Genomic DNA, 27,127 nt, shown 5'->3' with positions numbered 1-27,127 from the left:
TTCCCAATCTGACGGTTGGCTGACTTTCCCCAGCAGCTCCTACCCAGTCTGAAATAGTCCTTTTCTCCCTCACCACCATTAGGGGATTTGTCACTTTGATTATCAGCTGGTATCAGCTGGTATCAGCCCAGATACTTCTGGGCTGGTATCTGCTCATGCCCTTCCTTTTCTGAGCCCCCTTGCTCCTCCACCCATCCTCCATCTTCAAGTCCCAAGGCTGTGGCAGGGTCATGCTCTAACGGCATCTTCTCAGACCTGGCTGGAACATCATCCTTCTCCAAGTTATCCGAGGGGAGAACCCTCACCTCTCATGTTATATTTCTCTAGTGGTACCGACGTCTGTTTATGGATATATCCCATGTCCTGTACTACTCTGTATGCTTAAGCTCCTTAAGAACAGGAATTCAGTCTTTCTTTGAACACAGAATATCTGTCGGATGAATCAGTGGTTGCTCAGTACCAAGCATTGTGCTAGGTATTGGGGATACAAAAATGAATTATGTTTGCATGAATCCCATTTGCAAAGAAACCTGGTCTCATATGGGGAGATAGAGTCATAAAAACACAACGCCAGAGTAGAAATATGTGCAGAACAGGGAGATGGCACAGACGGAAACATAGTGATGGAGCTCTGGGCTCCACAGTCTGAGCAGGTCAGCATTCCAGTCAGCTCTGCCAGCTTCACAGCTAAGTGACATTGGTAGTTACTTGGTATCTCTGGGCCTCAGTGAGAACAAAACAGTAGCTACCTCACAGGGCGGTTGATATACCTAAGGTCTCTGGCTCATCGCGTGGCACATAGTAGTGAGGATAATAATTGAAAACTCTCTTTCTTCTGGAGGAAGCAGAGAAAGCTGTACAGACAAGGGGGCTATGTGAACTGAGCTTCTGAATAAAAATTCCTCAGGCATACAAGAGATAAGGACTTTATAGGCAGAGGAAACTACGTGAATGAGCATATAATTTATCATCATCCAAAAAGAAAAAAAAAAATGAACACAAGCCCTGACACTTGCGGAGTTTGCGCTCCTTACCACGGACGCCAAAGCACTCAGCAGGCTCAGGGCACAGATTTTGACTCAGGAAAGGAGAAAGTCAGAAGAGAATGCCTTGAAGGAGGTAATCATGCAGTTTCCTCTTCAGCACTGCCACAGGCTTTGACCTCTGCCCGATGTGGACTGGCCATGGCGTAGGGCACAGGATTTAGGGAGGGCAGCAGATTTTCCCCGAAGCAAAAATAAGTTGTTTTCCTGTTGTACCCATCCACAGTGATACAAAGAAGCTTTATTCAGAGGCACCTACCTCCACACTGCCCTGTCCTCAAAGGAAACATGTTTTGTTAGGACAGATTTCTTCTCTTAGATAAATATTTGGGATTTCCCTTCACAGCAGTTTAGCAAGAGATGCAGATCCAGACACTTACTGCTCTGCCCTCCTCCTCTCCAGCCCCAGTGAGAGCGACTTCGCAGGGTCTAAAGGCCCCCTACACTCCAGGAGAGGTCCAGAGGAGGGTCAGAGGAGGCCATGAGAAGGGGAAAGGAGTGTGCAAGGATTAGAATTCTGGAGGCTCTGCCGCCAGGCACTCAGTGGCCAGGCACCATTATGTAAATTGGAGGAAATCCCACCAGCCTGCTTTTTCCAAGGCCCAGAACGGATTTTAGAGATGCTAGTAATAACTTCAGGCAAGTTTTTGGTAACTGCGGGGTGAGTGCTGACTATTGTCATTCAAACATAAGAGGGGGCAGGACATGGAATTTCCTCCTACAAGGGGCACTCAGGAGAACTGTGAATTCTGAATTCACTGTCCAAGCTAGCAGCCTGGGGCTTCTTCATCTTTAGTCCTTTGGAGTCCAGACCTTTCAGAAAAGCCAGGAAGCAGAGACAAATAAGCCCCAAGGAAGAACTGGGGCAGGCAATAACATGGCTCCCAACAACTCCTTCCTCTTGCCGGCTCCCTGCCTACCCTCCTCCCTTGACCCTCCTGTTTTCCTTCTACTCCCAGGAGACATAATTGAAAACAAAGGGACCAGAAAACAGAGTAGGTGACCTGGGCAGGCCGTTCCTGTTCTGAGCACATTAGGCCCTTCTTTGCGTGGGCTCTGGAGTTCTTGGAATGACCTTGGTTGAGGGATGTGGCATTGTACTCTGAGGGGATCGATGGATTGATCGGCAGACCAAGAAATCACAAGCCCTGGGTGTCAGAGAAGCTTAATTCACACGAACCATAAGCCCATGGTAGGTTGGGACCCCAGTCTGGATAAAATCAAACATATGCAATCCAGGGAGGGCCTGGAGAAATGGCCCTGGGCAGTAGTCAGTAACTAACTCTAGCTGGGGGGCCAAGGCAGGCCTGCCAACCTGTTTCTGTAGAGCCTGTAAACTATGAATGGTTTTTACATTTTTTTAAAGAGAGTTTATTGATTTATTTGACACAGAGAGAGAGAGAGAGATCACAAGTAGGCAGAGAGGCAGGCAGAGAGAGTGAGGGGGAAGCAGGCTCCCCACTGAGCAGAGAGCCCGATTAGGGGGTTGATCCCAGGACCCTGGGATCATGACCTGAGCCAAAGGCAGAGACTTTAACCCACTGAGCCACTCAGGTGCCCCGGTTTTTACATTTTTTAATGGTTGGGGGGAAATCAATAGAAGAATATCCAGTAACATGTAAAAATTACATGAAATTCAAATTTCAGCGTCCATCAGTGAAGTTTATTGGCACAAGCCATGCCCATCCTTCTACGTATTGTCTGTGCTGGCCTGCTCTTATTGTCTGCTGGCCTGCAGACGTCAGTAGCTTTGACTGAGACCATAGGGCCCAGAAAGCTGAAAATGTTTACATCTGGCTATTTACAGAAAAAGTTTGCCGATGTTCATTCTTAGGAAGGTGTAGTTTGATGACGGAGATAGTACAGGGCAACTAAAAGGGAGCTTTTTGAGTGTTTCCTAATGTGCTCACAGGTACCAGTCCATGTAATCCTCACAGCGGCCACGTGAATGGGGAACTGTTTTTCTTGTTTTCCACACCAGGAAAAGGAGACATACCTGCCAAAGGTCACCCAGTTGGAAAGTGGTGGCACTGGGATCTGCACCCAGCTGGCTATCCCTGGAGACCACCGTGAACCAGAGCACAGTGGTGACGACCCCGGAGAGCAGCGCCAACAAAGGCTGTGAAAAGGGTTAGATTCAGATGCCCAGAGCTGCAGAGGAAGAGCCTTCCAGGCAGAGGGTGTTCAACCGTGGGTAAAGGCCCGGCCCTGGGAATGAATGGTGTTCACTGAGAAGGGAAAGCGCTGAGTGGGAGTTCCCAGGGCCGCTAGGGTCAAGCCATGGCACTCCTGTGTGCAGGGCAGGAATGACAAACTCTGGGCCTAAGTTCAGGTCCTCAATGTACCACTTAAAGATGTGTGTTTTGGGTGAGTTTCTTTCTTTTTTTTTTTTTTTTAAAGGTTTTATTTATTTATTTGTCAGAGAGAGAGTGAGTGAGAGCGAGCACAGGCAGACAGAGTGGAAGGCAGAGTCAGAGGGAAAAGCAGGCTCCCTGCGGAGCAAGGAGCCCGATGTGGGACTCGATCCCAGGACGCTGGGATCATGACCTGAGCCGAAGGCAGCTGCTTAACCAACTGAGCCACCCAGGCGTCCCGGTAGACACTATTTTTGCAGTTAAGAAACTCACCCAATGGGACGCCTGGCACTTAGTAAACACGACATATGTTGTTACTAAGGTTATTATTGTCAGAAACTGGATGTGACTTGAAGGTTGGCATTAAGTAAAGGCCTGATACAGGAAAAATGAAAGCGCAAGTGGGGACATGTGCTTTGGGCATACCAAGCAGGAAAAGTGTGATTGGAGCCAGGGAAATACAGAGGAGCAAGTTGCTGTGGAGAGTCAGTTTTACGGGGTCCCCCAAGGCTCTAGAGGGAGAATGGTAGAGAGCAGGAACAGAGGGGGGCCGGGCAAGGGACCAAAGTTCATTCTCACTTGTGGGGAGCCTGGCTTTGTGCCCAGCACCTGGTATACGTTATTAATCCTCACTACAACCCTTCCAAGGCAATGCTCCATCATCCCCACTTTACAGACAAGGAAGCCAAGGCTTGGAGAACTGCTGGAATTTAAAAGTATCTCACAAAGTATATTCTGGGGCTGGCCACAGTCCCAGAACTGCCAGGCCCCCAGTCCCAGCCACTTTTGCCTGTCAGTGGTCGGATTTCTCAGTAGCCCATGCACCAGGGTTCCTTGGTGCCATGGGGCTTCCTTAATCTCTGCCAGGGGCAGAGATGGGTGATCATTGCTATGGGGAAGTGGGACCAGTGCCCAGTCTTTGCCCAGGCCATCAGGTAGTGGCTGGATGGGTTCCTGGTGTCATAGCTCTGCCGGAGCAAGTGATCTGGAGTGGGGTGCAAGTTCCCTCAGAGGGTCACCTAAGCATGAAGAGTGCTTACCCACACAGGGTCTCTGGGCACTCCTTCTGGCATGGACCTGACTTCCTCCACGGCTTTCTTTTGCTGCACTGTGCAAACCCTTGTCCTGAGGGCCTGGCCAGGTAAGGGCTTGCTCTGTGCCCAGTATAGTAGTGGGTATTTACCTGTGTGTAAAGACACTGTCACGGGAGCTTGGGAATAAGGATTCTGGACTCAGAGGACAGACCTGAGTTTGTATCTTGGCTCCAACACTCACTATGCGACCTGGGGGCAGAGGTGGGTGGGCTGCCTCTATCTCTCTGAGCCTGTTTGCTGATCTGCAGGAGGGGAATGGTAATAGAACCAACTTTACAGGTTGTGCTGAGAAAAAGGCACAGAAAATGTTAGCTCACGATGGTCTCCCTTAATCTTCATGCCTATTGTACTCATGAGGAAACTGAGGCTCAGAGATTTGCCCAGGTTTGATGGCAGATGGTGGAGCCAGACAGCCTAAGCTCAAGCTCTTTACCCTTGACCATGGCGAAGTCATTCCATCTTTACGCACGCATGTTCTGCACAGCGCTCTTCCATGTGGCCTGATGGGTACAGGTATACAGAGGAGACAGAGGTTGGGGAGCAGGCAGGGGACTACTTCTTGTTACTCGGGCCTCCAGGTGAGTAGTACTTTTTTTTTTTTTTAAAGATTTTATTTATTTATTTGACAGACAGAGATCACAGGTAGGCAGAGAGGCAGAGAGAAAGGAAGGAAGCAGACTCCCTGCTGAGCAGAGAGCCTGATGCGGGACTCGATCCCAGGACCCTGGAATCATGACCTGAGCCGAAGGCAGAGGCTTTAACCCACTGAGCCACCCAGGTACCCTGTAAGTAGTTCTTTTTAAGCACCCTGCTTGCTTTGTAGTTCCCCTCCTGCCATGCACAGATACTGCTACCTAACTGTGGTCCCTGCCCGAACATGACATGATCGGGGGTTAGGAGAGGGGCAGGACTGATAATGTTTCAGTTCAAGGCCAAGTTCTCTGCTGTAATGCTTGACGGGTGCTACCCCCAGCTGGTAGACCTTGTGGTAATCACAAGGCCACATTCACAGGGCCTCAGCATTTTAGGGTCACCCTTTCCTCTAATACTACTACCAAGTGACCTAAGCCTCCATCCCAGACCAAATGTGGGTCTAAATCATTTTATGCCATTTATCCTTCTTGGTATATATTGATTTTTCTCTCCTTTATCACTTTTCCCCCTACTTGTTTGGAGGTTAAATGTTGTTTCACTGAGTTGAGGTGTTTCCTTCTTCCCCAAGGTCTCCCAAGATGACCAGACTGCTTCAAGCTGGCCAGTCCCCTCTTGCTGCAATTCTTGCTCCTACTGCTTTCTTGTGTTCATTTCTTGCCTCCTGTTTGCTGTCCTCTTCCCCCTTCTCTCCATACACTCACCACAAAGGGCGCAGCGACCTTTTACTTAACCATGTAGGTAACAGGGGGTTCCTGGTGTCGTAGCTCTGAACTTCTTAGAGCCCCTTGGCCATGAGAATCCTCTCCACGCCCGTGTCCCTCCTTAGTTCCTAGCGGGTTGCTACACTGGGTCTTCTTTAAGTCCGGGTCTTTTCTCCCAGAGCCCCACTCCCTGCCCCTCACCCTCCTGGACCACTCTACCTACCCTTCCTCTGTCACTGTCCTCACCTTGCCCAGTTTTTCTTCCTGGACTTCCTGTTACCTGAACTCACGGTCAAATCTGCTTACTTGTTAACAGTCTCTTTCCCAGTAAAGTCCACAAAGGTGTCCTGCTCACCAAGGTGGTCTGAGGCTGGGGCTGGCGCACAGCAGTAAGGACAAGAAGGAGTGAGTATTTGTCGAACAAACGGGTGCATGTTGGCAGCTGAGTCCTCAGTGGGAACATCCACCTATCAGTCCCACTGCAGCTGGTACAAAGAGGAGGAAGAGAGGTCTCCTCGGATCCCAGCCCACCCAGGTGCCCTCCCTCTGGGCTCTGAAGGGCCCCCCACCTATGGCTGAAAAACTGGACTCAGGGGAGCACGTGGATTAACGTACTAACGTTTTTAATACAGTCTGATCAGATCAATTCACATCACCAGGTCAACCTGGGCCTGCTCACATGTGACACAGCCGAGGTACACGATGTCCCCACCTGCCAGCTCTCCTGCCTTCCTGGCTGCCAACAACATTGAAACCCCCTACATCTCCCTGATCAGACTGGCATTTTTAAAATTTTGCATAAAACTATTTCTTCCATAGACTTCAAACAATCAACTAGCCAAGTTAATTATGGTACATCTAAACAAAGTTTAATACTAACCCTAACGTGTGACTGCGGTTTACAAAGAGCTCTGTATCACCTGGGATAGCTTTCAGTAGCAATTCACTACAACTGGTCCTAAAAAATAATAACAATAATAATAATAATTAGAGAATTAAAACCCAACAGCAAGTTGAATGGTTAAAATCACATAAGAACTGGAATTTGGGGTGGGGATGTCCTCAATAGCTGAGCTTGTCCTGGTAGCAAAATGCTAGCCTCCATGTAGGGCTCAGAGAAAGGTCAGGGGCCCTCCAGGTCAAGAGTCAAGCTCAGGGGCTCTCAGAGGGCACTCACCCCATGGTCCATGGGATGCTGTAGGCTTCCAGCTTCCTTGAAAACAGTTGGGCATCTGTATTTGTGTAAGTGGGTGGAGACCCTAGATGTGGTTTCTCTTGAAGGATGTGAGAAGGGGGAGGGGACCCAAATCACCGTGGTCCCAGAATGCCATCAGGTGTGGGTCTGGGATTAGGGTCACTAAGAACGGAACACCAGAAATTCCAGCTTCCGCCCATTAGAGAATCTGGGACTGGTGTTGCCTTGGAGGCCTATGTAGTGTTTTCTGCCCTTATCCCATACCAGGTCTCGCAGATATTCCTGCAGAGTATCAGATGAGAATCTATTTCTAAAGACCACTGAGGGGATGGGTGGTGGAGGGGAAGTGGGGGGTGATAGGTTTGGGGAAGGGGTTGTTAAAAACGAATAAAAATCTCTCAGCTACAGAACCCAAAGACAGTACTTCCCTCCGCATTCACAGCATTTCTCAGCAGTCCCCGGTGGCCATTTCCGTGGGGACACAGCATCTGCCTCACTTCCCCTCAGGCCCCATGGGTTGCTGGTCAACCTCAGGATCTACTAAAGATGATGCAAACGCTGACTGAACAATCTGAAACCCAAAGGACTCGAGGAGAGACATGTTCTGCTGGGGAGAGAAAGGTGAGCCGAGGGCAGGACCCAGGTCCCCCAGGGGGCCCCCAAGGGCCCGCACGTGCACCTTCTGGATGTGTTTGTTCAAGTAGGACTTAGAGCGGAAGAAGCTCCCGCATTCAGGGCAGGGGTACTTCTTCTCCCCATCAGACTCCATTTTGTTTTTGGGGACTGCCATGTCACAGGAGAAGGAGCCATTGGCGCTCTGCTTCTCGGGCGTCTTCAGGTCACTGGCGTCCGAGAGGTCACCATAGGAGTCGGAGCTCTCAATCGGATCCTGATGTGAGCATTTCTGGCCTTCTAGGAAAAAACAAAACACATAGGAGAGATGAGGCCAGGCTTTGGAGATGTCCCCTCCTGGAGGGGTCGGGAAGGGCCAGCTCACAGGCCTGTGGAGGGCAGCGGATGGCCAGCCACCACCCTGGCAGAACCCCCAGAGGTTCAGCTGGTCAGTCTGGGAGTCTGGTGTGCCTACAGGGGTGAGACAGCAGGGCCCTGGGGCTGCCAGCCTCCCTCGCCGCGGACTCTTCATGCAGGTGCACGTGTATCGCTCACCACCATCTCAGCCTGCTTCAAGGAAGAGGGTACGGAGAGGGGACCTCCACTGCTTCCACCCAGAACAACTCAGAGACCCCCCAGTTCCTAGGTGCTCTGTTGGCTGCCCCTGGGGGTAAGACGGCTGTTCTGATGATGCTGAGCAGGTACAGCAATGGTCTGACCTCCACACCGGACTAGCTGCGCCCTAGCAAGGCAGAACCAGAGCCTAGAGGTCCTCAACCCAGCAGACCCCACTGGTGGCTGAGACAGAAGCCAGTCCTTTTCCCAATGCTGCAAACACAAGCCCTGCCCTCACCGCCTTCCTGCTGCCAAAACCTACCCAGGGCCAAGTGGCCAAAGCATAGAGATTAAAAAGCAACTTCGAACAACTCAGTCAGCTGACTGTCCCCACGCATGGCTCAGGACAAGCTGGGCCTCGAGACAATCCTCATTGCTCTGCCCTGCCCTGCCCACACTGTAGTCCACCGATCAGCAGCTTCCTGCCTGGGTTCAAAGAGCCATGCCGGGAAGGGAGGTCTGTGATGGGAGCGTGGAGCATGCCATCTCTGCCATCTGCCAAGCCCCTGGCATCATCCCCAAGGCGACAACGTGAAATACCACAGAACAACCTGAGACAACAAGTGAAGGTGGGGCCTGGGGAGCTCTCTGCAGACCAGTTCCAAGTCAGAGGCAGTCAAGGAGCTCATTTATCGCCATGCATCTCAAAAACGCAGCCAGAGGCCCTCCAGAAAGGGCCGCTCACAGCAACCAGTCACCCCTACAGAGGGGGAAGCCAGCCCTTGGCTCCCCCTTGCCCACAGGGTGGAAGGAAAAGAAAGCATTCAGCCACAGCTCCACACCATCCTTAAAGGGCCACAGGCAACGGACAGGCCCAGAGTGACTCATCATGCAGGGCTTGTCTTCCAGCCTTGGGCCCGGGGCATCCCTGCAGGGCTCCAGATGGTGGGGGCTGGCCAGGAGCAAGGGAGGAGGGCTGGGGAAGAGGAGGCGGGGGCTGGATCTTGGCAGTGCCCTAAAGCCTCACTCATGGCCCTGGAGTGAGATACCCACTGTGACTTTCGTCCTGGAGGCCACTGCCACTCAGATCTCAGAGCCTCCTTGAGGCGGCCAGCAAGCCGGCAGCCTTCCCGCCTCCCCACGCCCGGCCCAGCGCCCCCACAACACAGTCTGCGCAGAGAAGCAAAGTGCAGAGCAAGGGGTCGCTTGCCTTTGTTGCCATAGGTCCTGGCGCAGTGGAACGCTGCTCCCCCATTCGGGATGGGCTCCTGGTGCCTGGAGACCTGGGGAAGGGGAACACCGTGGTGGGTTTTAACATGGACCTTTAAGTAGGAGGCAGAGGAGAAACCTAAACAAGACAAAAGGAGATGAGATCCCGCGGCCAGCACAGAGATACCTCTCTGCTTCCCCCATGCCTCTCCTCTGGCCGCTCTGGCTAGCACTCCCAGGTCAGCTGCACCTAGAAGGGGCCCCCTTGTCGGTTCAAAGACGGTTGCAACCACAGAAGCCACCTGGCTCAGGAGAGATGGCACTGTCCTCTGATCGGCTTCTCTGCAGAGCCCGCTCTGCAAGGCTGCGGTGGAAGACTGAGGCCGGCTGCCTGGAAGCGTGGCCTGAGATACTGCTCCTGCCAGGGCCAGAGGCCCAACGCCTCTAGGCTTGCTTGGTGCCTCAGTAGTGAGTGGCTGGAGAAGATGTCTCACAGCCCCAGGTCAGCTGCAGAGACCATGGCTAGAAATGTCGTCAGAAAAGTCATGAGGCTCAAGGGCAGTCACAGGACGCCAGCCAAGAGAATGCCTGAGTGACACGTGTAAGGTAAACTGCACAACAGACCAGACGGAGGCAAGAGGAAATCCCGAAGGATGGCCTCCAGAAGTCTCCCTTCTTCTAGCTAGCAGGACATGTTCTATTTTGCTACTTTCTCACTTTCAGAATAACTGGATTTAATAACTCTTCAGACCTTCCGAGGAACAAGAGAAATAGCAAGTTACACTAAAGGGGCTCAGTCAGATCTCATTCGTGGTCATCTTTCTGGTTGGGTTTTGGAGCAGCCATCGGGATCGTCTTTGTCTTTACTTTGGAGGAGGCGCCATCCAGCCCTCTTGAGGCTGCAGCAGCCCAACCCAGAGGCTCCAGTCAGTCGGAGCCGGGTGGCATCTCAGACTGGGAAGAGTAGATCTTGGGCCAATTTCCACACCAGCCACAGGTCTGAGGGCATGAAACCAGGTAGGCCAGTCAAAGGATAGGGACTTGGGTTTTGTAGGAAGTTGTGTCCTCCAGCTCCACCGTGGTCGAGGCTCGGAACGTGCCTTCAGCAGGAACTGAAGCGTTTTAGCATAAGGTCAGCTTGGAGCGCTAGGGCCCTTTAATCTACTCCAGATGTGGCTGACACATTCTCAAGTGCTTTTATTCCCCTTGAAAATTACAGTTCTAGGATAACAGTGGGATCCACTCTTAACAGGTCAGAGGCTGCGGAGTACTATATAATGTCTGCATAAGACTTATTTTTTAAAAATCCGATTTGTCATGGCCTTTCAAATGCTGCTGGAACAGTAATAAAGGTTGACTTTCAGCAAGTGCTAATGGTATGCCAGGGCCCAGCACACTGTATGCATTCTTCTGTAGAACTCCCCCAGCCACCCTATGAGCTGGGAATTGTGAGTACACCTGTTTCGTGGACGAAGAAACAAGAGGGCTGGTGAGGTTAAGTAACTTGCAGTCACACGTGCAGCTACTAGACGGCAGAGCCTGGGCTCCAACCCCAGGACCCTGTGCCACCATGTCCTTAAGCCGAGCAGACTCTTCAATGGGCCCTGGCCCTGGAACCATCCCTTGGATTTCGGCAGTAGGTTCGTTATCACCATTTACACTTCTGTGCTTCTCTGCCATATTGGTGGGTTAGAACGGCAGCTGCTAGCAGACAGGAGCTAACCTGAGGAAATCTTATTCAACAAACACTCCCCTGGTGATGGCAGCTGGTGGTTTTGGAGGAAAGGGGGACCGAGTGAATTTTTTTCTTTCCTGATGCAGCTACTTTATAGATTCAGCTGGTCCAGTGGCTGGTGTTCTGCCCTGCCTAGCACAGCGAGTTGTCCTGTGGTGGGACCAAGTAGTCTGCCTCAGGCCAATCACAGGGGACAGACTGGCTTAAAAGGGTCCCCCAAGCATCCCTAAGAGGGAGGCTTCAGTCAGGAATGAAGGGACAAGCCAACAGGAAAGGGGACCTTAGCCCTGCCCCTGGGACTGGTGCTATGGCTCCTGGCAACCAGCAAAACGTATCACAACTTTCCAGTGACACCATGACTCCACTTTGGAAGGGATTTTCTTTTGCTTTTTAATCCCTGTGAAGTGGTGTGAGGCCCTCTCCACGGTGTACCAGGGCAGGTCCACTGAGATTAAAGGGAACGGGAAAGGCAGAAAGGGACACCAGGAATTATTATATTTACTCCCTTTGGGAGGAGATCTACTAGGCGAACAGAGCAGATGCTCAATGAAAATTTGCTGTGTTTTCCTGAAAAACAGTCTGAGGAACACATGGCTGGGTCCTCCTGACTTTACCCCAGCTGCAGACTGTACTAACTATAGCAAAGCCACATGGCAGGGTGGTACGAGTGGATCCACAGCTGCCACTTAAAGCCCAGAACTTAAACACAGAGCCACTCAGCAGCCAAATGTTGGGCTAAAACAGTAGTCGAGTTTCTGAGAAGAATGTATTTTTGAAGCCAGAAATGTTTAGCTGGAATTCTGAACTCACCTGCCCATTCACCTGATTAACCACGAACCAAAGAGGCAGCATGATCCAGGCACCAGAACGATGAAGACAGTGAGCACACATGTGACTTCACTATAACCAACAAGTCGCCCTCCCTCGCACTCCAGAGATGAAGAATTTACAACCAAAGCTACTGTTCCTGCACTGCATTTTCTTGCTCGGTACACTGCAATTTGCACTCCAGAAGCAAATCTCCTCTTGCAAGTTTCACATCCACCCAGAGGTCAGGGACTGCTTTCTTCTTGTCCAAACCCTGATGGGGTCATGCCCAACAGAGCTGTGCTGGAGGGAGGCACTAAGCAGTTGGTATCAGTTCAGTCCAGGGCAATGGCAGGCTGTCTGTGTCTGTGACTGCCACAGGTAACAACTTGTGTGCTCACCTCTGACCGTGGAGAAGGCTTCTTCTACCTTTGAGCATTGATGTTTGAGTTCTAATGTTGTCTCCATCAAAGGCAGATTTCCAACAAGCCATCCCTCTTTCTCATACCAGTACATGTGCACATACAAAGACCCTGCTATGGAAATTTAGAAAGTAAAGAAGAAAATCATGGCGCTCAACCAGGTCTTTCTCTCCTTCCCACCGTTCAACTCATTTCCTGATTTGCAAATGAGGAGACAAGATTTTCTAGCCATCGTAACTCCTTCCACTGCAAATAATCTTCCTTTACGGATGGTATGCCCCACAGCCCAGTACGTCTCTAGGACAAAGACAAAGTCATCTGTCTCATATGTGTGGTTAAGAGCCAGCAGGCTGGCTCTGTTCTCTCTCGTGCTTCACGGCGAAGAGTCATTTGTGTGGCGAAGAATGGCAGATCTGTAGCAGTGAAGTTGTTGCTACTGAAGGGGTTCAAAGGGCACCAGATCCAGCTGCAACCATCTCACCATCTGGCCGACACCAGCCTTTGCTGGAACCCTTATGGAGACAAGTACATTCATTTATTTTGTTACCTTGTCCTATATCACAGCCTTGGTGGTGGACAGGATGAAGGATGATGACCCAGAGTTTTCTGCATTCTGATTCCAGGGTCTTGATGTCTTTGGTATCCTTATCCTCTTCCTGGACAAACCACCTTCCTCTTCCTCTTTTTCTTTTTTTCCTCAGGAGTCATCTCCTCCTACTTCTGCCCAATAAATGAGTCTTGAAGTAGAATTCTGTCCCTTCTCTTCTGATACAGACCAAAATTGTTTTCTCTTCCTTCTGTACGCCTAGGGAGGGCTGGACCAGAGCTCTCTTTTTGTCTTCTTGGAGGAATGGGACTTCCCATTCTGACTTTGGGATTCAAAGGAGTTTAGCCTATGATCCAGATCAAGGCTTGGCTTTACTGAGAAAAGGTGGGCTCTGGTTTGACACTTCTGGCTCCCCTAGCCCAGTCACATGGCCTTTGGCTGCTGCCCAAGTCATGACGTAGGACAGTAGTTGGCTTTGCCACATCAGCTGTCTCCTAACTGGGTCGACTTTCCCTGCTGTTCCCTGCTGCTCTCAGCTCTTCTTTCCTCCTGAGCTGGGCCCCCCGGGGCTGTGGCCCTGGGTCTCCCATCCAGTTTTTGCCCCACTCTGCAATCTGAGCTAGGCTCTGAGTTTCACCATTAACATCCTCCTCCACTCTCACTGGTTTCCTGCCTCTGGTCTCTGACCTCAGTTCTCAGACGGAGAACCTCAGGCTTGAAAACTTGACCAAGCGCCTGCGGACAGCACGTTGCCAGTTTAGTTATTTATGAGGCATGGGGGATGCTCTCAGGAAGCCAGGTTAGGATGAAGCAAGATAAGAAACCATTTTTTCCTAGAGCTGGGGCAGCCACGGTCAAGATGGTCGGCCACAGTCTGGTAACTCCCTGCGCACAACCTCGTCGCTCACTCAGGGGAAGCTCTTGCCGGAAAGGGTCCAACTGACACGTCAGAATATAGGACAGACGCTTCAGAAGCTTTTATGACTGCCTCCCTGCTCTCACAGCAGGTTTCCCGGTGGTACAGATACCAGTATCCAGTGGACTTCGTGGCAAGCCCCAGGTGTGTAGTCCCAAGAAAGGCCCCAGCTCCAGGGCACCCAGGACACCCAGCTACCCTGCAGTCTCCCTCCACCAGTGGCCTCAGGCCACATGGAGACAGCACAGGCCCCCAAAGGTGCCAGCCAAGGACTGCAGGGGTATTGTGCTCCAAACCAGAGTCAGGGAGCTGTGTCTTTCCTAACAGGGTTACAGAGTGTAAGGACGGGACCTCCCAAGTGTGCAGCTCCTTGTGGGGAGTTCAGAGAACTTTCACCTACCTTGTCTCCTGGGATCATCACAACAACCCCATGAGGCGGGCAAGGTGCAGGTGTTCTTAACCCCTTTTAAGTGAGGAAGACACTGAGGCTTAGAAAGGGGAAGGGAGAGCTCAAGGTCACAGAGTGGAGGGCAAGGCAGGAGGGCAAGTTAGGAGGGGTGTGGACTAAACCCTGGGTCCCCTGACTCCAGTTCAGTACTCAGTCCACTAAGCCACACCCAAGACTTCCAAGGCATCGGGACAAGACTGTCCCAGGAGAAAGAACTTCCCAGCAACGTCCGCATCTGGCCAAAGCAAGCGCACCGTGCAGAAGCATCTTCGCACCCACCACAGACGGCTGTCCCGACCACCTTCAGCACAGATCCGGCGCAAGCCTCCTCCGCTGACACTGTGCTTGCACGGCACAAACCTTAGCCCTCCAACCACCAACAAGCCCTGGCGGCAGCTCAGGGTTAGGCCTGACGTCATCAACACAGCACTGGGGCCACAGAGCCAGACTCCACCTAGGCCAACCTCGGCCTCAAGCACGCTGTCCTGCTCAGAGCACATTCCACTTTCCTGTCTCATCAAGGCCACAGTCTACTTGGGTTTGGGCTCTTTTCTGACCATCTGTTAGAAACTTTCTGCCCCTTGTCCATCTCCAGACTCAACCTCCTTCCTTGGTTGTTGAATTTCACATGCCAGTGAATCAGCCAGCAAAAGCTCTCAAGCAGGACCCCTTTTTTCCCCACTTCTTGGGGCCTAACGACTCTCCCACTGACCTCAGGAGTTCAGTGGTGTCTACGAAATGTATCCACCGTGCCATCTGCACAGCACATGTGTTAACGAGCCCAGGCTTGGAAACCGTGCTCTCTCCTTCTGTTCCCACTTGCTGTTCTCCTGGGAACTCCTATTCCAAGCATCCCAAGGACGGGAAGGAAGAGGTGGGGCTAGCTGGGCGATGAAGGTGTTTATCGTTCAGTGGGAAGGGAGGGCCAGCCGTGCAAGGAGTGAAGTCTGAGGCAAGGTGATCAAGACACCCCTGGCCTCCCACACAAGCTCAGGCCCAGCCCCTGGAAGTGAGGAAATAGCAGGGAGATTACCTCGGTTACAGATACTGCAGAAGTTGCTGGGCCCCTCACTGTGCTTCTTCAGGTGGTCTGCCATGTACGCTGCCCGCAGGTACTTCCCACACACCTGGCAGGGCACCTTATCTTCATGACAGGCCAGGTGGGAGCGCAGCCGGTCTCGAGTGGCGAAAGACGCATTGCAGGTCTGAGGGCAGAAAGGAAAACAAGATGAGGTGCAAATGGGCATCACACTCCTGACTCCCCACTGAGCACACCAGGAAACAGAATCTGTTTCCTGCCAACGCAGGGAATCCCTGCGTAAAGAGAGCTTCATGTGTGGCCCACGTTTCCTCCCCAGAAGGCAAGTAAGCTGCTCTTATTTCCCATGATGCCTCCTCATGAGACCCCTGAGTTGGCCACCACAACGTGCCCAGAACATGGCACACTAGGTGTCACGCTCCTTTACAAAATGAAGATGAGGCATTTGTTCATTCTTAAACAAGAATTGACTTCAGTAGCACCGACTGTGAGTGAACATATAGAAGGTAAGTTGGCATACGAACAGATTCCTGTCCTCCATCCTGGGTTTTCCCTATTTGCTTTGTACAAAGAATTCAATTTCTCCACTTTATTCAAAAGTGATGTTAGAAAACAAAATCAAAAATCAAACGTGACATTAGTCTTGGCCACAGGGAAACGGAGAGGAAAGGCAGGACAAAGCACAGAGACGGCTCCTTATAATATTCTGGTGAGTTTGTACTGAGAAAGCAGCCCATAAAATGACAGTGTCAATTCTGCTAACGTGAGAATTAGCAGAGAGAAGGAAGGCCACACGATTCAGGAGCATTTGTGGGACGTTAAGTTGGGGAAGTGCTGGTAATAACAAGAATACCACCCCACATTGATGGAGCATGCATTCTACGCCTGCCTGCCATACGGGCACTCATCTCATGCAATCCATCCTTACAGGGGCCCTCCGAGACAGGCCGTGTTATTACCCTCCAAGAGAACGTGGCCATAGAAAACCATGCTGTGAGCACAAGCTCTCAGCCAGATCCCAGGAGCGGATGGCTCAGGAGCTGAGGGTCAGCACCAGCATCCTAGGAGGCAGCCTCAGGTCCCCAGGCATTTCCTGTCCCTGAGGCCTTGACTCAGTCTCAGTCCGTGACCCTTCCCCCAACAGCCCTTCTTCATCTGGGGGCTTGCCCAGGCACCCCAGCCCTGGAGGTCACAGAATGTCAGGGAAGTTGTTGGGGGAGTTCAGTCTGGAGACTTTCAGAATTATTTTGGTTCCATGGAGATGTTTCAGAGGTTCGTGTCAAGTTTGACTCCTTTCTCTGTGTGTGTGTGCTTACTATTTTAAAACTCCTACAAGAAAGCAACATTCCCCTTTAAATGCATTACAGCGTGAATATCAACCCACTGAAGACCCACCACCCCATTTACTCACTAGTATGGAGGTGCACCTGCCGTCTCTGTTTGACAGAGGCACCTCCTAAGATCCCAGAACCTCAGGGTAAAGGTCTGACCACCGTCACCATGTACAAATGTTTATATCCTTACTGTATACAGTCAAAGCAAGTAGCCAGTATATGGGATACTGTCTTTGAGACTAAAGATGCTGCAGCTCCTACTCCAGTCCCGAATGTCTTTGTGCATCAGGATAGGCTCTGCTGCTTTCAGTCATCGTCTCTAAGCAATACCCGTTTGAACCAAACACCTTATTGCTAATGAAATACTGGCTTTATCTGTTTTATCCACTGAGTTGATTCATTTGACAAATGAGGAAGCTGAGTTTGGAGAATGATTAGCCCCAAGCACATGACTCAGCTACTAGATGAAGCTGTGGTCAAAACCTTGTCACTGCAGGCCAGCAGCCAACCTACCCTCCCGGCTTCCCTGAGGTCTTCCTCCCTTCCCCACTCCACCGCTGGGCAGACAGAGGCCTGAGGAGATCCAGGCAGGCTGGGAGGTGAACCAGCCCCGAGCCGGTGCTCTTCCCATCTCCAGACTCAGCTGGGATATAGCTTCTGCTGATGGAAAGGTACTGATGCTTCTTAACAGTGTGTGAGGTGGCCAGGACTCCCCTGAAAGGGAGAGGTGACAGCATTTGTGCAGAGAAACTAGAGCACTCAGGTGACTCAGGAAGCATCATGGGCACTTGGTCTCCTGGCCACGGGTGGTCCCCTCCTCAGTCAGGGACCTCTTGACCCAATCACAGATGACAGTGGGGGAACATTTCCATCTTCCACCCAGCCCACCGGCCCTGTAAACCAGAGCAAGGGCTGCCAAAAACACCCCAAGGGAGGGGGGTGCACCTGACAAGTTATCTGGGGATAATCTGCCAGCTTTGCGAACCAGTGACCTGAGGACGAGCCCTCCAATGAGAGGTAGTGTGGGCTACGCCTAAGAAGCCAAAGGAACCAAACATGGGCCAGGTATAAGAAAATGCGGTGAAGGGGCATCTGGGTGGCTCAGTGGGTTAAAGCCTCTGCCTTCGGCTCAGGTCATGATCCCAGGGTCCTGGGATCGAGCCCCACATCGGGCTCTCTGCTCAGCAGGGAGCCTGCTTCCTCCTCTCTCTCTCTCTCTCTCTGCCTGCCTCTCAGCCTACTTGTGATCTCTGTCAAATAAATAAATAAAATCTTTAAAAAAGAAAAGAAAAGAAAAGAAAATGCGGTGAAGGCACACATTCGGAATCTTCGGCGGTCCCTGGGAGAGGCACCACTAGGGGAACGTGAAAGCAACCCCTTGTTTCTCCTGCCAACCCTCCTTTTGGGGTCTGTCCCTTAGCACTGTCTGTCATACTGTGCTACCTAAAGATAACAGACAGACAAACCTCAATTATCCACAAGTGTATTATCCATTTGAGGGATTAGCTAGGCAAAATTAAAATCCCAGACCAAGCCGAATCCCTCCCCCCACTGATTATCTCTCAAGGAATGAAAGCTAACTTTAGCCTGAACAAACATAATTAGGAATGTAAATCTGCCGCTCGGAGGGGGAAAAAAAAACCAAAACCCACAAATACAACAAAAACTTTCACTATATTACAATGCCAAGCTGGAGTTGGCTCCTCTGAGCCAGAACTGACCTTTCATGGCTGAGTCCCCAAGGCTTTCTGGGCGAGGCGGGGAATTGTTGAAGTGTACAAGCCCGAGTCTAGGCCTGTCAGAAGTTCAGACAACACAGAACATGAAGAGCCTGGTCACATGACACAGAAGAGTGGCCAAAGGAGAGACAAATCTCAAAGAAGGGGAACACTTAGAATCTGTATAGTGGGGCCACTCAGAAGAAAGGCACAAGAGTGAGCCAGGACAGCATCCTCTGATCACCCTTGATATTTGGAATGGCTGCCACCTTGGCCTCGGCCCTGTGCCCAGGCAGCCTACTGTTGTTAGGAGCACACCTGCCAGGTCCCAGCCCAGCAACCCTGAGCTTGGGTCTCCTCTGGTCTTCCCCACTCAATACTGAGTCTCAGCCATGCTCCCTTCACCCCCTTAACAGTTTCTCCCCATCCCAGAATGCCTAAAGCTTTTTTTCCTCTAAGAGTTGAGCAGCTCAGAAATGGGGCCCAAATGGTATTGGGGACACTAGCGCACACCCAAGGTGGCCTTTGAAGTCTGGCAGCCTGGAGGTGGGGGGAGGCGGTGTGGTCTCAAGTGGTCTTTTTTATAGCCCTGGAAAAGTCTAAGGGCAATACATGGAGGCCCAGTGCCATTGGTCTCGCTGGCCCCTTTTTTCTTGGGAGTGTCAGACCCCTTGCCCTCACTTCAATTCACTCCTTCTCTAATGAGTTATCCTCCAGCCCAAACCACCCCAACTAGCCCCTGAGAAATGGGGTCACTAAAAGTATGGGAGAGGTCTTGAGTTGCTCTAGTCTCTTGGCTTCAGGCTGAACTCCACGTGGGGGAAATGTCCCAGCCCCACTGTAGCCATTAAGCCAGCAGCGGCGCCTGAGGCATCTGAGCCGGTTAAGGACACTCAGGCCAAGCCCTGAGGAGATTTGTGTGTCACTGACAAGGCTGAGGCTTCATACCCCAACATTCAGATGGTCTTTTCACTCAAGCTGTGGCACCAGTCTCTTTAACTGGCCCCTTCTGTCATCTGTGGCATCAGGAAAGGTGGAGAGGTATAACCTGGGCCCAGCTCTTGCCCAGGGAACCAACTCCCAGAGAGCCATCTCTTCACCGCGCATGCTTTCAGAATATGCTTTTAGAATATACACCGTGCCAAACATATGCCCCGCTGTTTAACCAAGCACTGACACACTGGCCAGCCTGCCCAGAGCAGGACAGCCAGCATATCTTCACCTGCTGGGTCATCATTTCGGGAGTTCTGGCTAATGGGGCTGGAGGTGGGACCAGCAGGTCTGTGTACTGGAGGGGCGGGGCAGGAGTAGGCTCCATACTACACCGAGGGACAATGATGTCAGTGTTATGACAGAGACCAAGGACAAAACACACAAAGCCTCAAATGTTAGAATGAAAACTTTTATCATCACTCCTGTTATCCCCGCGAAGGCAGCAGGGGCTAAAGGGCATCTCACTGGGATCCGGGGAGGGGCAGGGGGAATCTACATCTGCTTTATCAGCCCCCAAAGCCATATATTGGGTTGACCCAGTATAAAGCTACTGGTTAGTCTAGTTCCTGAGCAGACCTGCTAGTAAACCTCAAAAACAAAGACATTGACTTCACTAGCCAGAAATGAAAGGAGGGACCTGTCTGAGCGGGAAGGGAAGAGGGCAGCCTGGGTTGACCCAGCTGGAGTCACTCCATTCTCCTCTGGAGGGGAATTCACCCCTAGAGTCGGGGAAGGGGTGGCCAAGCTCCATTCTAGAAACCCCACGCCTTACAGGACGTAATGCTAGGAGAGGGGAAGCTCGTAAGCCCATGACTTGGTTCTTGGGAAAGCACCAACCTCTACAATCACCCAGGCAAGGACGGAAACCCAGGGGTGCCATCTGTTAAAGGGGGAGAAAAAGGCAAGAGAACCCAGAAAGAAACCTGGAGGGTGTGGGGGGACCCAGAAAGGTGCTCCTTACTAGCCGGGGGGTCCCTGAGCTGGGAAAGACTCCAAAGCACACAGGAAGGAGCTGGGCATGGTGGGCAGGAACCATTTCGCTGGCCTCTCCCAAAAGCAGGGGTCTCAGAGCAACCGCCATTCCCATTCCCCTCCACAGAAAACCCTTCTCTGGGGAGGCCCAGGCTAGCCTACAGGCCACTGGGTAAAGGCCCGGCTGCCCTCTGAGGCAGTCCAGCCCTGCCTCAGATATCCTGGCGGGGCTGGGCAGAAGAGAGCGCTGCTGGAGTGTGCTGGGCCCAGGTTTTCGAGGGCTGGGAATGATTTTTTTAGAGAAAGGGAAAAGGCGGTGTCAGGAACCGAATGGGACGACCTCCACAAAGCAGGCTGGGCAAAGTCCCATGATGGCAGGTCGCTAGGAAGAGATTCCAGGGGCGGCAGGCCGCTGCTGCTCCCAACCCACACCTGGAAAAAGGGCAGAGAGTGCAGGTTACCCCCCTAGGCCACCGGGCATGACCCCACTGCCCTCTGGGCTCCTCCTACTCTGCCAGGCTGCTCAGCACACTACCTGGGAGAGTCAGAATGTGCTCTGTGATTAGAGAGTCAGAGACAGAGAGAAGGCAGCGAGGCACAGATGGATCCCAGCATGCCCACCCTGGGTCGTCGTCCTCGGGGGGAGGCCACCTAGCCTGGCTGGCTGTGAACACCGGCCACACCGGGCCCCCTCGATGCCCGACTTCCAGCACGTCCATTCCTCCCTGCAGGTCTCCCTGAGCCCTCCCTCCTTGCCACCAACAGGACAAGAGAAGCAGGTTACCCTACCAGAGGCTATACCAGAACCCCACCACTCTGTTTCCCCCTCCGACGGCGGGAACTTGGCACTGGAAGGGGGATGGTCAAGGAGAAGATAGAGGTGTTTCCCATCCACACAGGAATGCTCAGTGGTCAGGAGAGGACATGCAATTTTCTGGGTACCACAAGGCCCCCAGATATTGCTGAAGCAGACAAACCAAGGGTAAGAATCTTGCCCAGCCTTCCCTACCCATTGCTACACAAAGAGCTCACAAGGAGAGGAAGCCACCTTCCTCCCCAGTCCTCAGAAGTCCTGGCTGTTTGCACACATGGCTCGGGATGGGTTAAACAGGTGCCAGTGCTCAAAGAATGAGACCATCCACTCTCGTCCTCCTACACTGTCATTCCTACTGCCACCCCTTGTGTCCTAAGCTCAAGGAACCCAGAAGGTCAGGCTGCCTGGCAGACAGGGGGAAGCACTGTTAGTTGGACCACCAGGAGCTCTTCACAAACACTTCCCGCTCCACGGTGGCTCCTGCAAACTGCTGGGAACCAGAAGCTAGGCCCAATGGGGAGCCAGTGCCCCCAGGACGACACTCGTGCAATGTGGCCCACCATCCAAGGAGCTGGCAAATGCCAGGAGAGGAAAGCCAAGCAAAAGAGCGAAGACAGAGACAGGGTGGGAACCAGAACCCAGCAACCAGGAGGGAGGGGACATCAGCGGTGGGGGGGAGGGGGTTGGGGGGAAGAACAAAGGAGAAAAGCAGACGGAGGGTGGAGGGACAGAGGGGGAGGTGTGCAAAGCGGTGGTGGTCAGTCAGCCGGCCCAGCACACATATCAGCTGGCTTGTGGCTGGGCTGTGAGAACAGCAGCATTCTCTTTCAGCCCATCTGCCCTGGCCCCGACCCCTACCTGACACTTGTGAGGCCGCTCAGAAGTGTGCACCTGCTTGATATGTCCGTTCAAGTGATCAGGCCTGGAAAAGAGAACCAAGAGAGACTTTTCAAAAAAGACCTCAAAAGATGGGACCACACTTGGCCAGACTCCCCACCTGTACCTGCACACACCAGTGGAGAGGACTCCCTCTTCCCCATCCCAGCATGACAAAGAAAAAGTCACCACCCAGCTCCACAGGCCCAGGCCTCTCTGCCCCGGTTTTTTTACTAGAGGGGGAAGGGAAGTGAGTGTTCTGAGTGTTCCTCTCTGACCTTGCCTACCCATTCCCCCGCCCCCCTCCCCTGCCCCCGCCCCAGCTCAAATGATTTCTAGAACCAGAGGCGGTGGTGGCTTTAGAATGAGACAAGGCTGCCTTACTGAAGCCTTTCTGGGAGGGGGTATGTGTGACTCATTGTCCTTACTAAAGCCCCTTAGAAACTCAGTATTCCCCTCCCCCAGGCTCTCCCACCAGGGCAGCCAATGAATGCCACCCGGATGGAATTCAGTCCCCAGAGGCCAAGGGATAGAGCCTTAAGTCCCCAGCTGGGCTGGTAAACCAGATGCCCGCCAGAGCAGGTGGGCAGGGGCTGCCTGACCGGTAAGACTGGTTTCTGGTTGGGGCCCCTCCAAGGGAGTTCTCCATCCGTAGGTTCACATACCCACAAGGTCCTCAGTATCCAGGCAAGTTAAAACCAGCCTTTTATTCTTAATATTCTCTTAAGAGGAAAAACAAAACAATCTTCTGCTCCCAGGCAAGTTCTCAGTTCCCTATCAGGCTCACTAATAAGTGAATCTAAGACATTCTGGCCCCCTCCTCTCGTCCTGAAAACATAGAGGGTATCTGTGGGTCCAGTTAGGCTCTGGAGCCATCAGATCAGAGCAGATCAAAGATTCTGGTGCTATGAGACTCTGGGTACAGAACTCCGTGCCCCCTGATCCCATGAGGGTGTGAGGGAGGAATCTTGAGTTTGCCCATCCAGGATAGCTAGTGCTCTGTGGGTGGGGGTGGGGGGGATTTCGTGGCATGGAGCGTAAGGAGTCCCAGATACACTTGTTTCAGTCCCTCCCTCAGCAGCCATTCAAGCAGGGAAAGCCGCTGGAGGAAAAGCCTCCCGCCCCCAGAGGGGGCCCCAGGCCTGGTGCCGGAAACACAAAGGGAGCCCAGGGAGAAGAATGGTGAGGCCCAGTGGCTGTGGCCTGAGGAATCCAGCCCCTTCCCAAAAGGCCCAAAGGAAGACAGACAGTAGGGCACGCCTAGTGCCACAGAACTTCCCCGTGGGAAGAGAAAGCAGCTCTTGGCCACAAAACCAGGGCCATTAAAATGCTCTTCCCAAATCTGTTATAGCCTTAGAGGGTCAAGTGACTCCCACAAATCCCACACCTCCTGATCTCAGCAAGAAACTGTCCCATGAGGCAGGAATAGGATAGGTCATGGGGTAGGGAGCACCATTCCTCACCTGGAGAAGCCTTTCCCACAGCTCTGGCAGATGTAGGGCTTGCCCACCGACCCGTCGTGGGATCGCACATGGTAGGACATGCGATCTTTTCTCTTGAACCGCAGCCCACACACTGGGCAGGAATAGGGCTTCTCCCCCGAATGGGAAAGCTTGTGCCGATTGAGATGGTATACGTCACGGAAGATCTTGCCGCAGATCTCACATGCCACCTGCTTCCTGGTCCGGCTCCTCTTTCGGGGGCCGTCGGGGTCCTCAGAGATGGGTAGCCCATTCTCACCCAGCCTCGGTGGAGGAAGGTCGATATAGCCCAGCTGGAGGCTGGTGACACCATGCTGGGCCTCATGCTGCCGGAGCCGGTTGGCATCAGTGAACACCTTCCCACACAGGCCACATGGAAGGATGCCCGCCTCCCTCAGGCCCCCTGGGGACCCGAACATTGAGTCCAGCAGGTTGGCCTTCCTTGGGCGGCCCCGGCCTCGCTTGCCAGTCAGGGGAGGGGCACTAGATGCCACATTGGGGAATGGGGAAGTCAGCAGTTGGGGGGATAGGGGTCCGGCCACCATGGGCAAGCGGTCCACCCCAGGTAACACAGGCAGGGACGCTTGGCTCGCAATCGCTGCACCAGCAGCCCGGGCTGCCTCCTCCTCGGGCTGCATGCTGCCTGCGATGCCATTGCTGTTGGCTGCCAAGGCTGCCCCGTTGGTCATGTCCAAAGGGAAGCCCAAGTCCGAGGTTCCAGGGGGACGAAAGAGCATGATGTCTGCCCGGGCAGGGGGCACCAGGATTTGCACATTAGACTGTTTGATGACTTCCTGGCAGATCTCAATGACCGACCTCATCAGTAGGAACTTGGCAGCCGTCATGAGCTCGGGGAAGCTCTCCAGGCGAACCACGATGCGGGAAGTGTAAGCGAAGTCCAGGATGTCCCCGAACACCTTGGAGCTGATGGTGTGCATCTCCAGCTCCCGGCTGCCTCCAGCCCCGCCGCCTGGGGCTGCCGCTGCGCCCCCCACGTCAGCGGGACCCCCGTCTGCAGCTCCGCCGTCGCCCAACTGGGCGCTGAACACCGACTCAAAGTACTCGCTGCAGGCGGCCAGCACTGCGCGGTGCGCTGGAAAGCTCTCGTCGCCCACCCGCAGGAGCACGTCGCAGAAGCGCCCGCCGTTTTTGCGCTGCTGGTTTAGGTTGTGCAGCATCTCCGTGCTGTGCCTGCTCACCTGGTAGGTGTAGCAGCCCGATGGGCCGCAGGAAGCGTCGTTCACCCGCTCCATGGCCGCCGCCCCCTCCCCACAAACCGGGCCGCGGCACTTGCCCGCCCCCCTCCCTTCCCCTAGGCAGCGAGAAGCGGGGCGCAACGGACGTATCTACACTCCCCACACGTGCCGGCCCGGGGCTCTGTAGTCTCGCAGGTGCGCCGAGCGCACACGCACCCTGCCCGGATCGGACTGTCTAGACGGCAGGGCGCACCACCTCCCACATAGCTGCCCCCACCCCTGCTGGATTGAGCGCTCCTCTCTCCTCTCCGCCTGCCCGCCTCCCCTCCCAGGTCTACCTCCGGGGGGGTACGCGAGCAAAGAGGTGCGCCCCTCCTGCAAACGCGCCTGCCACCTCCCCTCCCGCCCGCCAGGCGGCGCCGGCGCGCAGCCAAAAGGAGCGCGCGCGCGCGGGGAGGAGGCGGAGGGGTCTGCCGCGCAGGCGTGCGCGCGCGCGCCGCGGCTTTTCCCGGGCCCGCTGGGGGCGCGCGCTGCGTCCCCTGCAAAGCGCGAGCCGGGGCGGGGGCGCCGGAGCGGAGGAAACAAAAGGCGAAGGCGGCGGCGGTGGGGCGCGCACGGGGGCGGCAGCGCCGGCCTGGTCCCGGAGCCTGGCGGGCGGTGGCGACGGCGAACGCTGGAGCGAGCGGGCGGTGGCGGCGGCAGGGTGGGCCCTTCCCCGGGCCGGGCGAAGGCGGCGGCGGAGCGGCGGCGCTGCGGCCCCGGCCTCCGTGTGTTCGGAGCGGAGGAAAGATGGCAGCGGCTGCACTTCCTCTTGCACTTTCACCCCTGGGGGGAGGAGAAGGAGGGGGCGATACCAACAACACCCCCCCTCTCGCTTGCAGGGAAAAAAAAAAGAAACGGCGAGCTCGGCGTGGGGGGCCCCGGCGCCCCCGGCCCTGCACGTGCGCACCCGGATCCCTGGCCCGGGCCGCCCCGCGCAGCAAACTTTCCACTTTCTTTGTGCCGAGCGCCCCCCCCTCACCCAGCCGAGGATGCACGTCCCCCCTTCCCTATTTATACACCCCCCCCGCAGCTCCGCTCCCCCCGCTTCCTGCCCCCCCTCCCCATTCCCCAGCTCCGCCAATGCTGGCGCAGACTGAGCCCCCGTCCGGCCCCCGCCTCCCCACCCCGCCCGCGGGGCCGGGGGCTGCAGTCTCAGCCCCCCCGGACCAATGCAAACGAAGCACCAAGCCAGCAAACCAGCTCCCACTGTCCCTCCCTCCCCGCCGAGAGTGGCGGCGAGCGGACGGGAGGGAGGGGTGAGCGACCGAGGGGTGCAGACCTGAGCCCCCCAGCCTTTGCTGTGCGCCCGTAAGTCGAGCGGGCGTCGGTTGCCCTCCGGAGCCCGACTTTGATGCGCGAAATCCCCAGAAGTCGCCTGCGACCGCCTCCCTGCTCGCAACCCCCGCGAGGGCCCGGGGTCCTGGCTGGGGGCAGGCCGAACCGAAGGGGCTGCGTGCCTGGAAGAGCTGGGCAGATGAGGCCATCGTCCAGCCTTTCTCCCAAACCGCCACACGCTGAGCTTTGTGCCCCAGGGAGCGGGAAGTCACTAGCTCAGGGAGGCGACAACATAGAGGCAAGGGCGATGGACAGGAATACAGGGGTCTCCGTGCACCCCAGCAAGCCCCCGGGAACCCGGGATCCTGGCGGTTCTGGGGGAGCGCCGTAAAATCTCCTGGGGCCGGGAGCATCCCTAGCGCCCGCAGCCTAGAGAGTCGCCGCCGAGCGCTCAAGCCACGGGCTCCGCCGGCAGGGCCAGGGTGCTTTGTCCCCGGCGGGCCTGGGGATGCTGCCGCGCGCGGCTTGGATACGGAGGTTCGCTGGCCCGGGAAGCGCGGGCGGCAGCCAGTGGCCAGCCCGACTTGGAGCCCGGGGTTGCAGGCACCACGTGTGCGGGAAGGAAGTTCCCACAGTTGCAAAGAGGGAGCAAAGTATGTGTTCCAAACTTTCCACGGTTCCAAACTGAGCGCTTCCATTAAGAGAAGCGGTGTGCGGGGAAAAGCATTCTGGGTATTAGCATGCAAATGAACGGTCCCGGCTTCCAACTCCGCTCGGGATTCCCACAGCTGCGCTCCGGGACTGCATGGAGCCACGCGCGCCGTGGGGTGCTTCCAGGCGAGGCGCGGTGGCGGGACCCGAGTTCGAATTCGAGACCTCGGCTTTCTGGTTGTGTGTTCTGGTGTCACTTGGCTGCTCTGAAGCTTCTGTTAAACAGAGTCAGTTTCCTAATATAAACACCCGGGACAGCAACACCTGTCTCATGAATTGATGAGGATTCGAAGGTCACGTCTACACAGCACTTAATTCTATGGTGGATCTCTCTCCTTACACACCTCCGCCCTTTCTTTGGCGTAGCAGTCGCCAAACGCCTGT

At 54.3% G+C, this 27,127-nt stretch overlaps 1 protein-coding gene across 6 annotated transcripts; it reads right to left on the bottom strand.

The window, feature by feature from the left end:
- Positions 1–6,452: 6,452 nt before the first annotated feature.
- On the bottom strand, positions 6,453–24,779 carry PATZ1 (POZ/BTB and AT hook containing zinc finger 1). Of its 6 annotated transcripts, none has more exons than XM_059140935.1 (5): positions 23,502–24,779; positions 22,021–22,084; positions 15,326–15,497; positions 9,419–9,556; positions 6,453–7,953 (listed from the first exon to the last, which is right to left on the bottom strand). In XM_059140935.1, exons 1-5 carry the CDS (start codon positions 24,770–24,772, stop codon positions 7,535–7,537), a joined length of 2,064 nt encoding a protein of 687 aa, XP_058996918.1. In that variant the 5' UTR covers positions 24,773–24,779; the 3' UTR covers positions 6,453–7,534. The 6 variants fall into 6 exon arrangements, with proteins under 6 accessions (XP_058996918.1, XP_058996919.1, XP_058996920.1 ...); XM_059140936.1 differs by having other exon boundaries at positions 6,453–7,950; XM_059140939.1 differs by having other exon boundaries at positions 7,771–7,953; positions 9,419–9,491.
- Between the last annotated feature and the right edge of the window lie 2,348 nt (positions 24,780–27,127).

Source organism: Mustela lutreola, chromosome 11 (assembly GCF_030435805.1).
Source record: "Mustela lutreola isolate mMusLut2 chromosome 11, mMusLut2.pri, whole genome shotgun sequence".
Taxonomy (NCBI): Eukaryota; Metazoa; Chordata; class Mammalia; order Carnivora; family Mustelidae; genus Mustela; species Mustela lutreola.
The sequence above is the reverse complement of the archived record's forward strand: the minus strand, read 5'-3'. Positions and strand labels throughout refer to the sequence as shown.

Bases quoted from the DNA above. Each gene is read 5' to 3' on its own strand.
- PATZ1 (XM_059140935.1), bottom strand. From the start codon at position 24,772: ATGGAGCGGGTGAACGACGCTTCCTGCGGCCCATCGGGCTGCTACACC. The intron at 22,085-23,501 runs GTGAGGAATGGT...TCTCTTTTCCAG, and splicing joins TGTGGGAAAGGCTTCTCCAG to GCCTGATCACTTGAACGGAC. The intron at 7,954-9,418 runs GCAAGCGACCCC...GTTTTTTCCTAG, and splicing joins CAGGACCTATGGCAACAAAG to AAGGCCAGAAATGCTCACAT.